Raw genomic sequence first — 15,489 nt, forward strand, 5'->3', positions numbered from 1 at the left:
TATAGCTTTTCATTAAAATGTTCCATATTCCACCTTTAAGTGAGAAGTTATTAACATTTATTATGTTAATGTCATGGTCTGTGTCTGCGTCTTTCCCCATGTGTCTCCTGATGTCCTCCATCCCTCTTTAGATTCCCCTTTTGTGTCTCTTAGCGCCCTCATGTGTCCTTTGTCTGCATCTTATTTATGTGCCTTCTGTTTGTAGCCTTTCAGGTCATCCCCAGCCCCTCCAGTTGTAGCTCCAGCCTCTTTGTCCCCAGCTCGGTGTGTGTGTGTCATTCCCCAGCTTTGTGTGTGTGTGTGTGTGTGTGTGTGTGTGTGTGTTCTTCTCCAGTCAGGTGCGGTGTCCTCTCCTGCTCCTTCCTGCTCCTCCTCCCTGATTAGTTATTGCCTTCACCTGGTTCTCTCCCCACACACCTGCAGCTCATCTGCCTCCCATTATGCCCCAGTCTATAAAGCCCTGTCTGTTTCTCATTGTCTTGTCGGTTCATTGTTGTTTGTCGGCGTGATTTATTCTGTCAGTCTGCCCGTTCCTCTGGTGTTTTTGGATCTCCTGATCATTTCCTGATTTTTGGATTTTGGCTCCCTGCCTTTTGGATTTATTTTTATTTTTGGGCTCATCCTACAATAAAAGGATTTTCTTTATATCAACTCCTGCCTCGTGTCATCCTGGGTATCTGCATTTTGGGTCCAAACAGTCATCTCAACGTGACAGTTAAGGAGTTTCTGCTCCTTAGTTCATCAATAAGTGTATAAAACTAACATCAGATTTATGTTTTTATTATCATAGAACACAAATCAGCTACAAAGTATGCAAAAAGCAAGTCTTTTTAGAGTTGGTGGGATTCTCGAAGTTGTCAGAATTTTGGCCTTTGCTGCATCAGTAAACTTGTCTCTCGGAAACAAATCAAGCTAGTGCTAATCAGTTTAGTCTTGGACTAATAAGTCTCATTGTTTACAGAGAAAAGTAGCCTAAGGGATTTTTACTCGTATTCACAATGTGGAGGCTTCAAAATATCAAAATCATGCACCCAACCATTGTTGAACTGGATGTGCACCTCCAAAGACTTGTAATTCCTAAACTGGTGCACGGTGTGTGCACTAATTCCACCGACAAGATATCAAAATATATCTGGAACGGACAAAAGGTGTCGGGATTTGATGTGGTAGGATGTTTTAGGACCCAAAAATGCAGAAAACCAGATGAACGAGGCAGGAGGTGGATGATGAAAATAAAATCCTTTATTAGGAGTAGTCCAAGAAGCAGGGAGCCCAAACCAAAAAATCCAAAAATCTAAACTGAGTAATCAAAAACTTCAGAGAACTAGAAACACTGTAAAACACTGGAATCACTAGAAGCTAGGAACAGGAACGAGACGAGGTTGACAAGAACAACAACGCTGACAAACAACAATGGACCGACAAGAACACAGAGACAGACAGGGCTTAAATACACTGGGAGGAGCAATCAGGGAAACAGGAAGCAGGTGTGTGGGGTGAGCTGCTGGAGGGAAGGCAGGTGACACTAATCAACTCAATGGGGAAAACAGAAACAGAGGATGGCAAATACCTTAACACAAAACTAAACAACAATTTCCTAAAGACAGAGGGAAGGACTATAACAAACTAGCTGGAGGAGGACATGGTACATACACACACACTGAGCTGGGGACAACGAGGCTGGAGCTGACCTGGGAGGAAACAGTAAAAGATAACATCAGACACTAGACTGACACACAAACTGACACACAGAAACTGACACAGAAAAAGGACACAAGAGGGCGCCAAAGGGCTACAACATAAGACATATAACAGGGATGCAGACAAGGACACATGAGGGCGCTAAGAGAGCACAAGGGGAGCTGGGGGAACAAAGGGACACAAGAGGGAATCTAGAGAGGGATGGAGGACACCAGGAGGAACATAAAGGAAGGGGGCTGACGCAGACCATGACAGTACCCCCCCCCCCCCCCCCCAAAGGGCGGATCCCAGACGCTCACAGGAACCAGGAGCAGGGCGGGAGGAGGGGGACCCGGAGGGAGGGCCCTGAGGAACCGAGGGACCACAGGAGAGGCGGCAGGGATCAGCAGAGTGAGGAGGCCTGCCCCTGCGGCAGATGAGGAGGCAATGGGCCCTGGGAGGCTGGCGCCTGGGGCAGATGAGGAGACGAGGATGGACCCTTGGGGGTCGGCGCCTGGGGCAGATGAGGAGACGAGGATGGACCCTTGGGGGTCGGCGCCTGGGGCAGATGAGGAGACGAGGATGGACCCTTGGGGGCCTGCGCCTGGGGCAGATGAGGAGGTGACGACAGTCCCTTGGAGGGCGGCGCCTGCAGTAGAGGCGCCCTGCAGGCTGGGCTGGGGACACAGGCTGGACCGGTGCGACCTTCAGAATCACCACTGGAACTAGAGACAGAAGAGACATCAGACCAGAGGCGACGTCGTCAGACGAGCCGACATCAGGGGAGGCGGCGTCGTCAGGCGAGCCGACGACATCAGGGGAGGCGACGACGTCAGGGGAGGCGACGACGTCAGGGGAGGCGACGACGTCAGGGGAGGCGACGACGTCAGGGGAGGCGACGACATCAGGGGAGGCGACGTCATCAGGGGAGGCGACGTCATCAGGGGAGGCGACGTCATCAGGGGAGGCGACGTCATCAGAGGCGACGACTTTGGACATGTCGTCATCAGAGGCGACGACTTCGGAACAGGAAGGGGCGTCGACTTCGGAACAGGAAGGGGCGTCGACTTCGGAACAGGAAGGGGCGTCGACTTCGGAACAGGAAGGGTCGTTGACCACCATCGACTTCGGGTCCAGATGGATGGGCTGGACCGGAGCCTCTTGGACAGGCTGGGCCGGGACCGGGACCTCTTGGACCTCATCAGTCAAAGCAGGACGCGATGCGACCCTCGGGACCACCGCCGGAGCAGGACGCGATGCGACCCTCGGGACCACCGCCGGAGCAGGAGGCGATGCGTCCACCGGGACCACCGCCGGAGCAGGAGGCGATGCGTCCACCGGGACCACCGCCGAGGCGAGGTGCGATGCGTCCCCTTGGACCACCGCCGAGGCGAGGTGCGATGCGTCCCCTTGGACCACCGCCGAGGCGAGGTGCGATGCGTCCCCTTGGACCACCGCCGAGGCGAGGTGCGATGCGTCCCCTTGGACCACCGCCGAGGCGAGGTGCGATGCGTCCCCTTGGACCACCGCTGAGGCGAGGTGCGATGCGTCCACCGGGACCGCCGCTGGAGCAGGAGGCGATGCGTCCACTGCTGGAGCAGGAGGCGATGCGTCCACCGGGACCACCGCTGGAGCAGGAGGTGATGCGTCCACCGGGACCACCGCTGGAGCAGGAGGCGATGCGTCCACCGGGACCACCGCTGGAGCAGGAGGTGATGCGTCCACCGGGACCACCGCTGGAGCAGGACGGTTGCGGCGTCGTCGGCGTGGTTCTTTTTGGCTCAGCTGAGGTATGGAGAGGACACTGGCAGGAACTGAGGAGGAATGACAGCCCACCGGAGAGTAAGTGGTGGCGCTGTCAGGACCTGGTGAGGGTGTGGCGGTGTAACCCATCTGAGATGCTGAGGTGGCATGAGCGACTAGTGGAGGAGGATCTCGGCCAAAAGTGCGGAGGAGCAATGCAGCAAAGTCCCAAAACGACACCGCCCTAAGATCCTCTATGTCAAAGTGGTCAGCAACCCACTGCAAGGCCTTACCCCTCAACCAAAGCACTATATACGACACCTTGTCGAACTCTGAGGATTTCAAGTCCAAACAACGGGCACAGTTCCGAATGAACTCCACACAAAGGTCTGGATCACCATCGTAATAGATCTCCTGTGTACCTGGAGTTCCCGCTGGGTCCTGTGTTGGTGGTCGGTCCATTCTGTCGGGATTTGATGTGGTAGGATGTTTTAGGACCCAAAAATGCAGAAAACCAGATGAACGAGGCAGGAGGTGGATGATGAAAATAAAATCCTTTATTAGGAGTAGTCCAAGAAGCAGGGAGCCCAAACCAAAAAATCCAAAAATCTAAACTGAGTAATCAAAAACTTCAGAGAACTAGAAACACTGGAAAACACTGGAATCACTAGAAGCTAGGAACAGGAACGAGACGAGGCTGACAAGAACAACAACGCTGACAAACAACAATGGACCGACAAGAACACAGAGACAGACAGGGCTTAAATACACTGGGAGGAGCAATCAGGGAAACAGGAAGCAGGTGTGTGGGGTGAGCTGCTGGAGGGAAGGCAGGTGACACTAATCAACTCAATGGGGAAAACAGAAACAGAGGATGGCAAATACCTTAACACAAAACTAAACAACAATTTCCTAAAGACAGAGGGAAGGACTATAACAAACTAGCTGGAGGAGGACATGGTACATACACACACACTGAGCTGGGGACAACGAGGCTGGAGCTGACCTGGGAGGAAACAGTAAAAGATAACATCAGACACTAGACTGACACACAAACTGACACACAGAAACTGACACAGAAAAAGGACACAAGAGGGCGCCAAAGGGCTACAACATAAGACATATAACAGGGATGCAGACAAGGACACATGAGGGCGCTAAGAGAGCACAAGGGGAGCTGGGGGAACAAAGGGACACAAGAGGGAATCTAGAGAGGGATGGAGGACACCAGGAGGAACATAAAGGAAGGGGGCTGACGCAGACCATGACAAAAGGGGTAAATCCTCTGGGTCTCTTCTCCATTGCTGTACTTCATATAGGTCCACATTTCCAAGACACTCGATCTTCTGTAAGTATAATTTTTTAGCATTCGGACGCAATTTGTCGCAATATATTCCTTTGTCTTTGGAGCTGATTTTTTTGCATATTAGTTACCTTCTTCCCACAATGCATTGTCGGCTGACGTCTGCTCCAAAGTCCCATGTTCAGTTTTTATTTGGATGGAATGTAATGAAACTTTTAGAAAGAAACCACTGGATGTCTTCAACTGTTTAACTTTTGGAATCAGCCCCATTCAACACATTCATCACAGTTAATCAATCTTCACCAACACAAAAATGGCTCAAACCCAGTCAGTTGTACAGATATCAGCCTAGATATATGTGTGATAGTTAATTCATCTATCAACATGTACTAGGTGCTACAAATTTTCACAAGATTACTGATAAAACACTTGCTAAATTTGAACAGAACTCTCAGAACAGAATCAGTAAAGGTGTCATTCACTTAGAAACCATGATTACAATTAGTCACTCTGAGTTGGATGTACATGCTGGACATTAAAATAGTTTTCAATCTTCATTAGCCGCAGAAAGGAAATAGATGTGAACATGAGCAGGCCAGAAAAAGCCAATCTGTTCTACGTCACTTTAAATATTATTCGTGGCCCCGCCCACCTTGGCTCACGGCCGTGGAAGGCTGTATGGGTTTTGTGTCTAGGAGAGAGAGGAGCAATTCTCGGCTAGTAGAAGCTAACCATTAGTTTGTGTTATGTGGAGGTAACACATCAATGTTGTATTTTTGGCCCAATAAAGAAGAACAAACAGAGGCAGTGGAAGAATAACGTTGTTAGCCAATCAGAGGCGAGATTGTTGCACATCATGAATATTAACAAGTTCGAGTCTTAATCCTCCGTTCCCCTCCCCCCCACCACTCTTCAGACAAACTTTTTACCCCCGGATCAGAAACACGAGAGCAGACAAGGCATTCATTTACAGTAGAGACCACAGGAATTTTACTGAAAACAAACAAACAAAGAAACAAAAAATGAATGAATGAGACCATTAAAAGAGTATTTAGATCTGACTAACTTTTAAACTCATCCCAACTAAACATAACCAACAAATCAAATGATCCATCATATAATATTAAGTTAATAAAGTGGGTCTAGCTCAGTGTTTTGTTTGGTTATTGCAGTTTGGTTGGTTTTTGGTTTATAAATTAATTATGACAAAAGTCAATTAAGAACATAGATGGCATCAAAGGAGCACACCACAAAAACTTTTATAGGTGCAAGTAGTTAGAATTTAGGTCAGTGTGCATAGCTGGAATAGTCTATACCCCTATTACCAAATTCTTTACCATTCTGAGCTGATATAAATTGTGTGTGTGTGTGTGTGTGTGTGTGTGCGTGCGTGCGTGCGTGCGTGCGTGCGTGCGTGTGTGTGTGTGTGAATTGCAGTCCTCAGTGATAAGGCTGAGATTGAGTTTTTCCCCGCAGAGCCAAAGCGTCTAAGGTGAATGTATGTTTTTTGTGTGTGAAGACATCAGGAAACAGGTGGTGTATAAATAGCTTGTATCAATTTATCTAGCATGCATAGCCGAGTGTATGTGTGTCTATGTATATGTGCTCTCAAACTGGTGTAGTGTGAAGAAAAGAGCTCCCTGCTCTGCTTTGTTCGGTATTGTACACATGAGAGGATGAATCCTCAGGGCTCGATCCACAGCTGAGAAAAGTGGTGTGAAACCAGAAGTGTGTGTGTGTCTTTCTGTTTTTAGACATCTATGCAATACAAAATAAAAAAATAAGGAACAGCCGCTTCAGACAGGAACATGTGACATACTAGCTTTGTATGCTCTCATTTGCAACACGTGTGATATCAGAGCAGTTTCACATTTAAAAAGAAAATGTAGCAATTTCTCATCGCAAAAATTAAGTGTTAAAAAATGAAAACCAACCAGAAATCAACAGTTGTTATGTGTCAGTAGTATAAACACAGTGAGGTGGTGAACCAGTTTGATATTCACTGACAGCATGATGTTTCCACAGTTGGACCTGCTGCAGACAAAAGCCATCAGTTTTGTGAGAGGGAGGGCAGACAAAAGCTACAACATCCCCAGCTGTTCAGTTTCCATATCTAGCTGTCAGTGACTAGGCTTGTCAGCAGCTCTTATTCGTAACACACCAACGCCACTGATTCCATGACTCTTATCGGCCAGTTTGTGGAATATTTCTTTTATTCCTCTGTTGCTGAATGTCGAACCGTCTCTGTCTGCAGGAGTCTCCGTCAGGACGGAGGAAGGCCTTAGCGACCAGCAGTATAAACATGAAGCAATACGCCAGTCCAATGCCCACTCAGACAGATGTCAAACTCAAGTTTAAGCCCCTGTCAAAGAAGGTGGTATCGGCTACACTGCAGTTCTCACTCTCCTGCATCTTCCTCCGTGAGGGAAAGGCCACGTAAGTATCATCAGAGGGGACTGGTCAAACATGGGTTGTTTATGACACTCAGGCATAGTATTTGCCTGTTTGCTACTCACCAAAACAAGATAGCTGCAGCTTTAATTTTAAAATATCTTGAAATTTAGCCCTCCTCCCTTCTGTGCTTCAGCGCAGCAGCAAGGCCTTTGTTGTGTTGTGGATGGCGGGTCGATGGCGCGTAACCCTTGTTAACCCTTCGGGGAATGATGTCGACCACACACAAACAAACTCCATCACACCAGTTCAAATGAGCCAGTGGGTCTGGGAAACAGCAAACACAAGGGGGGGGGGGGGGGGGGGGGGGGGGGTGATGATTATGATGGGGAGGTGGCATCAAGGGATGAAGGGGGGAAGTGTGGATGACTGTAAAATACAAGAAATTAAGAATTTAATGCATTTTTTTGATGACGGAAAATGAAAGAAATGGGTGATGAAGAAACTAGTTTATAACTGCAAAAGTGTAGAAATGGAGGTCTTAAGTTGAGAAGTGAAAGAAAAGGGAAAAGGAGAGACTCATTTTTATTCATTTGTCTCAATGAAAGCTTTTGTGATTATTTGTGCTTGTTCCTCCTCTTTTCAGTACAAAAAGAAAACAATCTCTATTTTCTATATCACATTGCTTGTGTTTCTCCTCTCTTTTCATGTGCTTGCTTATAATGAGATGTTGTGTTGCAGAGATGAAGACATGCAGAGTCTGGCCAGCCTGATGAGCATGAAACAGGCTGACATCGGCAACCTGGACGACTTTGAGGAGGAGAACGATGAAGACGAGGAGAACCGGGTTAACCAGGAGGAAAAGGCTGCCAAGATCTCAGGTATACCCTGGATGAAGGTTTGGCTTTATAATCTCAGAGGGGGTCTGCTGTCATCAACCTTCTGGATCTCATGTGATGTATTTACAAGCTGCTAATTACATTAACAACTAAGTTCTCTAAACTGAAACTTAAGTAGCAGTCACAGTAGTTTCATGAGGGACATCAACCTTATTTCTTCTTTTTCCATGCTGTACACATAGTTGGATTTGTCTCTGCCCTTCCAGGCATACAAAAAGAAATTGTGCCTTTTTTCCAGTTTTTTTCTTGTCTTTCTTTTGATTGGGCCTGTAAACTGACAGTCGCTTGCCTTCTTCCATACGTACGTGCTTAGGATTCATTCTCTGGTCTAATATATGGGTCTCGCTGCTTCCTGCTTTGCTTAATCCAACTTTTCAGAGCGGCACCTCTTCACGTTAAGCTTCATGCGTTCTCTCCTTTCTTTTCCCCTGTCCTCGCGCTTCATCTCATTTATATGTATATGCATTGAGTGCCTACAGCAATGCTTCACCAGCACGCATCTCTAAATCAAAGGCTTGGCAAAGCTGCCAAAACTCTACAATCTTATTGCTCCTTGAATGCTACCTACAGAACAAGGCAGCAAGCCGCTCGAGCATCACTAACGCTGAACTTATGGTGCATAGTCTGGATTAATGTGCTTTCTCTTGTCTTTTTTATCCTGAATGTAAATGTTTGAAATGCAAAGGAAATTCAAAGATAAATCTGTGGTGCATATATTTGTTAGTTTTATATTTTTGTATTTTAGGTAGCTTAGCAGCCTTCAGAAGTTTATGATAAATAACGATTCAGTTTTAACATAGAAATTCAACTTTTATTCACTAGTTTCTTCAACTGAGCTTTATTGTGTCTGTAGGGGACACTCAAATGTTGAAAAGGGATCTTGAATGTTTCCCTAGTTGATTACTGAGGTTGATGTGTTCCTTTATTTTGTAGACATTAAGTTACTTAACACATAAATTTATAATGACCAAAATTGTTTGTTTTCGGATTTAAAGTGGTCCAAGAATTTAAAACCACTTTTACATAGTTGTTGCTGAATATAGGCAGCTTGGGGTGTCTAATGTAGCATACCAAATCCTGTTCCATCTCTGACCAGATTGCATGTGTAAATTAGTCATTTTGTGTTGGCCGCTGAGAAACGGTTCATTCTGAGAAAAGCTGGTATAACACGTCATAAGCTTAAACACACCTCCTTACATTAGCATGTCCCAACCCACTTCAGCATTGGCTATAAATAAATGTTGGTGACGGTAATGCTAATGTAGAAGAAAGCTAACCCAAGCTAGTGCTAATGCTAGCCTGAGCTACGACTATTGTCCTTGTTGGACAAGAGGAAAACAAAGAAGAATGTCAGACCACACATGTAACCATGATGTACTGGGAATAGCTAGACTTTTAATGAATTCCAAATAAATCCATAGCTGGCCTATTGAGTTGCCTGAATACTGTATACAGAGTATCTAGGTACATACATCATCATAGAGCCATTGGGGCAAACCCACCCATCAGCACATTAATATTCATGTTTTGGCAGAATGGACGGGGAAACCAGTTTTCTATGGCATCATAGTTGTTTTATTCATTATTTATTTGTTTGTTTATTTATTTATTTATTTATCAGGGCTCCTGGGCAATTTTGAACACACACGTGCTATGTAAAGGCTCATAGAGCAGTTTTAAATTGTAACAAACAAGTTATTCTATGACCCCTTTAATGCACCATATTGTTTCTACTTTTCCATTTAGACATTCCCTTTCAAAACATGAACACACCCTACAGATTTTCATATTCCTCCTTATCATTCATCACTAACTTTAGTATGTTTTACACTGCCTGGCCAAATAAAGGTCACACACTAATATTTAGTTGGACCACTTTTAGCTTTGATTTCGCCACACATTCGCTGTGGCATTGTCTTCTGCAATATCACAAGATTGATTTCCATCCAGTATTGCTTTAATTTTTCAGCAAGATCTTGCATTGATGATGGTAGAGTCTCACCGCTGAACAAAGCCTTCTCAAATTCAACTCAATTCAATTCAATTCAAAAATACTTTATTAATCCCAGAGGGAAATTGATTGCTGTAGTAGCTCTGAATAATAATAATAATCACGTTGTCAAAGAGTTGTTGTATATTACAATGGCTGTTGGCAGGAAGGATCTCCAGCGGTGGTCAGTGTTGCAGCAAGACTGAAGAAGCCTCTGACTGAAGACACTCTTCCGTTATCGGACAGTCTTGTGAAGAGAATGCTCAGGGTTGTCCATCATTTTCTTGATTCTCTGGAGAATCCTTCTTTGTATTATCTCCTCCAGTGGTTCCACAGTCGTCCCCAGAACAGAACCAGCCTTTTTTATTAGGCTGTTGAGCCTTTTCAGGTCCCTGCTTCTGATGCTGCTACCCCAACAGACGATGGCTGAAGAGATTACACTCTCAACAACAGACTTGTAGAAGATGTGCAGCATCTTGCTACAGACATTGAAGGACCTAAGCGTCCTCAAGAAGTGCAGTCTGCGGTGCCCTTTCTTGTAAACGGTTTCGCTGTTCTTTCTCCAGTCCAGTCTGTTGTCCAGGTGAACTCCAAGGTATTCGTATTCCTCAACCACTTCCACTTCTTCTCCCATGATGGAAACAGTGTTTGACTCCACCCTGTTTCTTCTGAAGTCTAAAATCATCTCCTTTGTTTTGTTCACGTTCAAGGTCAGATGATTGTTTCCACACCATGCCACAAAGCTCTCCACCAGCTCTCTGTACTCAGCTTCCTGTCCATCTCTGATACACCCGACAACTGCAGAATCATCTGAGTATTTCTGTAGATGACAGGTCTCTGATTTGTACTGGAAGTCTGAGGTGTACAGGGACATCCAGCACATCCAAAAGATTCTCATTGGGGTTAAGGTCTGGACTTTGTGGTTGCTTTTTCACAATTTGAGCCAGATAACTCCTGGCATTGTCAACTTGGAATATGCTCGTGCCATCAGGGAACATGGAATAACCTGGTCATTCAGGTAGTCAGCTGATCTCATTCTTGGAGCACATCCTGCTGCTGAACCTAGACCTGACCAACTGCAGCAACCCCAGATCATAGCACTGCCCCCACAGGCTTGTATAGTAGACACTAGGCATGATGGATGCATCACTTCATCTGTCTCTCTTCTTACCCTGATCACTCTGGAACAGGGTCCATCTGGACTCACCAACCCACATGACCTTCTCCCATTGCTCCAGAGTCTAATCTTCATGCTCCCCAGCAAATTGAAGCCTGCATTTTTTCTGGTTTGCCTCACTGATTAGTGTTTTTCTAATGGCTACACAGCTGTTCAGTCCCAATCCCATGAGTTCTCTTTGCATTGTACATGTGGAAATGCTGTTACTTACACTATTAAACATAGCCCTGTGTTGTACTGTTGCTTTTCTTTTATTTGATGTCACCAAATGATTTCCCCGATCACAATCACTGAGGATTTTTTTCCGGACACATTTCTGCTTTGAAGGTGAAGCCCCTCTATCCTTCCTGCTATTAATAATGCGTTGAACAGTTCTTATTCCAACTTAGTCGTTTCTGCTATCTCCTTGGATGTTTTCTCTGCTTGGTGCATGCAGATAATAACATATTTTCCACATCCACCAGATGTGTCTTTCCACAAGGTTGTTTAAAAAATGAGAAGCAAGTCATTGCACCAGTTGGGGTTAAATCACTTGTTGCCAGCTCTAAGTTATTGTTGTTGTTATTGTTGTTGTTAGCCTCAAGGGCAATATGCCGATTATCACTTGCAAGTCGCTTTGGACAAAAGCGTCTGCTAAATACACAAACATAAACATAAACATATTGACCCCTGCAATAATTATCCAATAGGAGGCCCGTACCTATAAGCCTTTTTTTTTGGCGGGGCAGTGTATAACGATTCATGACATCTTTGTGCATCATCCTCTTTGATTGTTTCTTATTATTTAAGGTTTCCAGGCTTGACCGAGCAACTTTTATGTATGTATACATATGTATACATGTTTATGAACAGGGTGTGCTATTTTTCCTTGTTCACTTCTATTCTTCCTCCCTCCCTTTCTTTATTGGATCTGTTATTTACAGAGATAGTAAACCAGTTGAATGCCCTCAGCTGCTTACATGGGGATGATGATGATGATGGTGGTGGTGGTGTCACCAAGCAGGCACGCAAAGCAACAGCTAGGCCTGCTGCTTCCTCCCAAGGTCTTTTTTCACCTTTCTTTCAGCCCTCCCATCATCCCTTGTTCCTCTGCTCTTCTTTCATTAACCTGTGAACACAGTGACCTCCACCCTACCTTTCTCTACTCTTATATGGTTCATTTATTTACATTTCAGTGGTATGTTTGTCAGGATTGTGGCCTTTTTGGTTCTTTTATTTATGTTTGCTCTGCTAAATACCCGACACCCCCCTTGATCTTCCTTGACATTGTATTGTTGTTGTGTTGTGGTCATTAAACTTTGTGTTTTTTCAACCATGTGATTTTTCTGCAGTTGGAAGTGAACCAGTGTTGGTACATCAAACCCAGTTGACCTTTCTTCTTCATGAGTATTAATGAGAAGAAGGAAGTTGTGTTTTAGAAAACAGAACTGTGGGAATTTGCTGTCAGATGCATTTGGGGTGTTTCACAAAGCTTCTCCAGTACAACCGCAGGGTTAATTGGAGTTTTTTGTTCAGTCCCAATTCAATTTCAGACACATTTGAGTTTCTTTTGGATGATAAACACCACTTCAAACTGAAATCTGAGTTTTCTTTTACATGCTCTTGTCTTGGCCTTAAATAGGCCATGCATGAAGTCACAAAGCAAAGAGGAAAAGTGCTGCCCTTCTTATCAACAGCCACCACTTAGCCATACTACATATAGACCAAGACATATAGACTCACTGCACATTCCTCCTCATTCAGATCCTCACAAAGCTCTCAGCTGCATTTCTTGGCACCAACTTGAGTTACATTTATAATCTATTCAAACTGACCCAAACTCTGGCGGCCTGGTGCTGAGCTACAGTGAGTATGATGAAGACAAAGTGGACAAGTCTTTAGGATCTCCAGCCAGATCTCCATAGCAACTCCACGCTTTCTTCAGTCTCACATACCACCCAAATTTTCCCAGAATGCAGCTTGCTGTGCACTAGCAAGCAAGGTGGCTGAGGAAAACAGAAGTTTAGGCACTAAGGAAGCAGACTGAATCTTTTTTCTGCTCATGGTTCACTCCAAGTGTAGATTTGGGTTATTTGGATTTTATTGTATTTTGAAAGTTTGTTTTCTAGATTTTTAGGTCAATTAAATCAATTTTCCTTGGACTCTGGTGACAGAACTGATTAACAAGCTGAACTTCCTGGAGGATGAAGATCAGGAAACGGCTCCAGCCATGAGTATGAATCCCTTCGATGAGCCCGATGGTGACCTTCAGTCCTACCCTCTAAACCCGTTTGGGGATCCTGATGAAGGTAGGCAGTTCTGTCAGCATCTGATAAGAAAAACAATCTGTTTGCTTTTACTATGATGGCTTAGAGTTTTGATAGAGGAGTGGTTTGGGTAGTAAGCCATGCGTGGTGGGAGTTTAGAAATTTGCGTCTTGTATTTGAAGCACTAGGAAGTGCTTTGACTCAACAGCTTAAACATTATTATGGGTTTAGCACTTGAGCAGCCAGGTGTGTTGGGATCTATTTGTTTTTAAATGATGAGCTCCCTCACACCTACTTATTGCTTGTTTATGTTGTCTGTGATCTGGTTTATTGTTTGACTTTCATCTTTTGTTGCATTCTCGGCTTCCTAAACCATGTTTGAAACTTTAGAATTGTTTACTATTCTTTTTTTTTTTTTTTTTAAAGTACAACTGTTAAGTTATTTTTTTTAAGCAGAAATGTTAATATTTCTTTTTGCACAAACTACAGTTGAATTTCACAAAACATGTCCTATAAAAATGCTGTTTTTTCCCTTTCAGGATAATTTAAGTCAACAAAAAGCTAATACTGCTTATGAAGAGTAGGTTGGATTTTGTTTATCTGTAAATAAGGAGAAAGCTAAAAAGCAGACAGAAAATGTGGATAACATCAGGGATCAAGAAGGAAAGTTAGTATGTAATGCTTAGCTAGTTCCTGTGATAGACTGCAGTCAGATTTGTTTTTCTGCTGTCTAGCTCTCTACTTAAAGATGTGGCATGCTAACAAAACTCTTGTCAAGTCTGGTGAAGGGTGTGTTGTTTACTCAGCCAGCACTCTCGCATCTATCAAACAGAGACTCCAGGCCCGCCATCCGTAAGCCAGAGGGTTGACGAGGATTCCTTCTACGACCACGACTCCTCAAATCCGTTTGAGGAGCCGGATGAACCTGATGGGCGTTCACCCCCTGGGAACCCCTTCGATGAGCCCAACCAAGACACGGGCCAACAGCCTGACACAGAAAACCCCAAAGCCAAGCAGACAAAGGGAGTGCGGCCCGTTGACATGACCAAGTACCTGTATGCAGACACCTCTCAGAACGAGGAGGAGGAGCTTGAAGAGTAAGGCTTACTTAATTCCCTCCTACACTCTATAATAGATGCAAAAGTGTGTTTATTAAGGGAAGTATGGATCATAGTAACTCATTAGAGGAAGGCTGTTGACACATTTTGTCCTGTTATAAATGGATGTGGTTTACTAGGCAGCTTGTTGTTGTTTTCTTGCTATAGAGAGCTGTTGGTGTGTTAAGCCCAGGGGTTGTCTAGCTCAGACTCCTCCTTCTAGAGGCTAACTTGTATCTAAAGTACCACCCACCCACAAATTACCCCCCCCCCCCCCCGAAACAGGGCAAAGTGACGAGGCAGCTCTTTCAACGGGAACAAGGCCTTCGTTGTTTCACTGCATTCTTCACCCTTGTCTCCCTCCTCCTTTACCCCCCAACCCTCCCACCTATCAACATGCGACCCTAAACTTTCCCTCTCTGTTGTTTTTCCATAACTTCCTCCTAGGACGTTTGCCTCCCTTCCATCTTTAATTTTCCAGAGGTTCCTAAACTTTTCTGCGTTCGACCCACAGAATACCATGTAACCCTGGCTTTTGCTGGTTGAAGTACACAGACATAGATAATAAGATGATTAATTCATTAATTATTAATGGCAATTAATAAACCATGACAATGCAGCAAACCTTAACAATCGTAAAACTTGTTTTATTCTTTATTGCTACTTTTTTTAATAAGTTATTGTTACATTTAACAACTTGTTTCAGGGCCCACAGTGGGCTCCTGTCCCCAACTGTACTACACATCAGGAAAACCTGGTACTAGGAGATGTTTTAATAATGCAGTGTCAATATAATTTGGTGTAAACTCACATTTTCCCCACACCACTCAGGCTTTAGTACTTTGGTCATCATTATCTAAACCAGCTATTTTAAGGTTTATTTCTCGTGTGTTTATTCAGACCACACCTTTTTGGGAATGTTTAGATTCGACTTATTCCAAGTGTAATTTTTACTGGCTTAGT

The 15,489-nt window shown here is 44.6% G+C and overlaps 1 protein-coding gene across 10 annotated transcripts in view; it reads left to right on the forward strand.

Moving 5' to 3' along the window:
- Nucleotides 1–15,489, forward strand: part of ehbp1 (EH domain binding protein 1) — a 225,295-nt gene that overhangs the window by 83,654 nt on the left and 126,152 nt on the right. For 8 of the 10 annotated variants that reach the window (XM_070542571.1, XM_054750382.2, XM_015944984.3 and 5 more), the window contains 5 exons: nucleotides 6,981–7,162; nucleotides 7,859–7,998; nucleotides 12,107–12,226; nucleotides 13,337–13,471; nucleotides 14,262–14,526. In XM_070542571.1, coding sequence (XP_070398672.1) covers nucleotides 6,981–7,162; nucleotides 7,859–7,998; nucleotides 12,107–12,226; nucleotides 13,337–13,471; nucleotides 14,262–14,526 — 842 coding nt within the window. The remainder of the gene's footprint in view (nucleotides 1–6,980; nucleotides 7,163–7,858; nucleotides 7,999–12,106; nucleotides 12,227–13,336; nucleotides 13,472–14,261; nucleotides 14,527–15,489) is intronic. The other 2 variants (XM_015944986.3, XM_054750385.2) reach the window with 1 other exon arrangement.

Source organism: Nothobranchius furzeri, chromosome 12, assembly GCF_043380555.1.
Source record: "Nothobranchius furzeri strain GRZ-AD chromosome 12, NfurGRZ-RIMD1, whole genome shotgun sequence".
Lineage (NCBI taxonomy): Eukaryota > Metazoa > Chordata > Actinopteri > Cyprinodontiformes > Nothobranchiidae > Nothobranchius > Nothobranchius furzeri.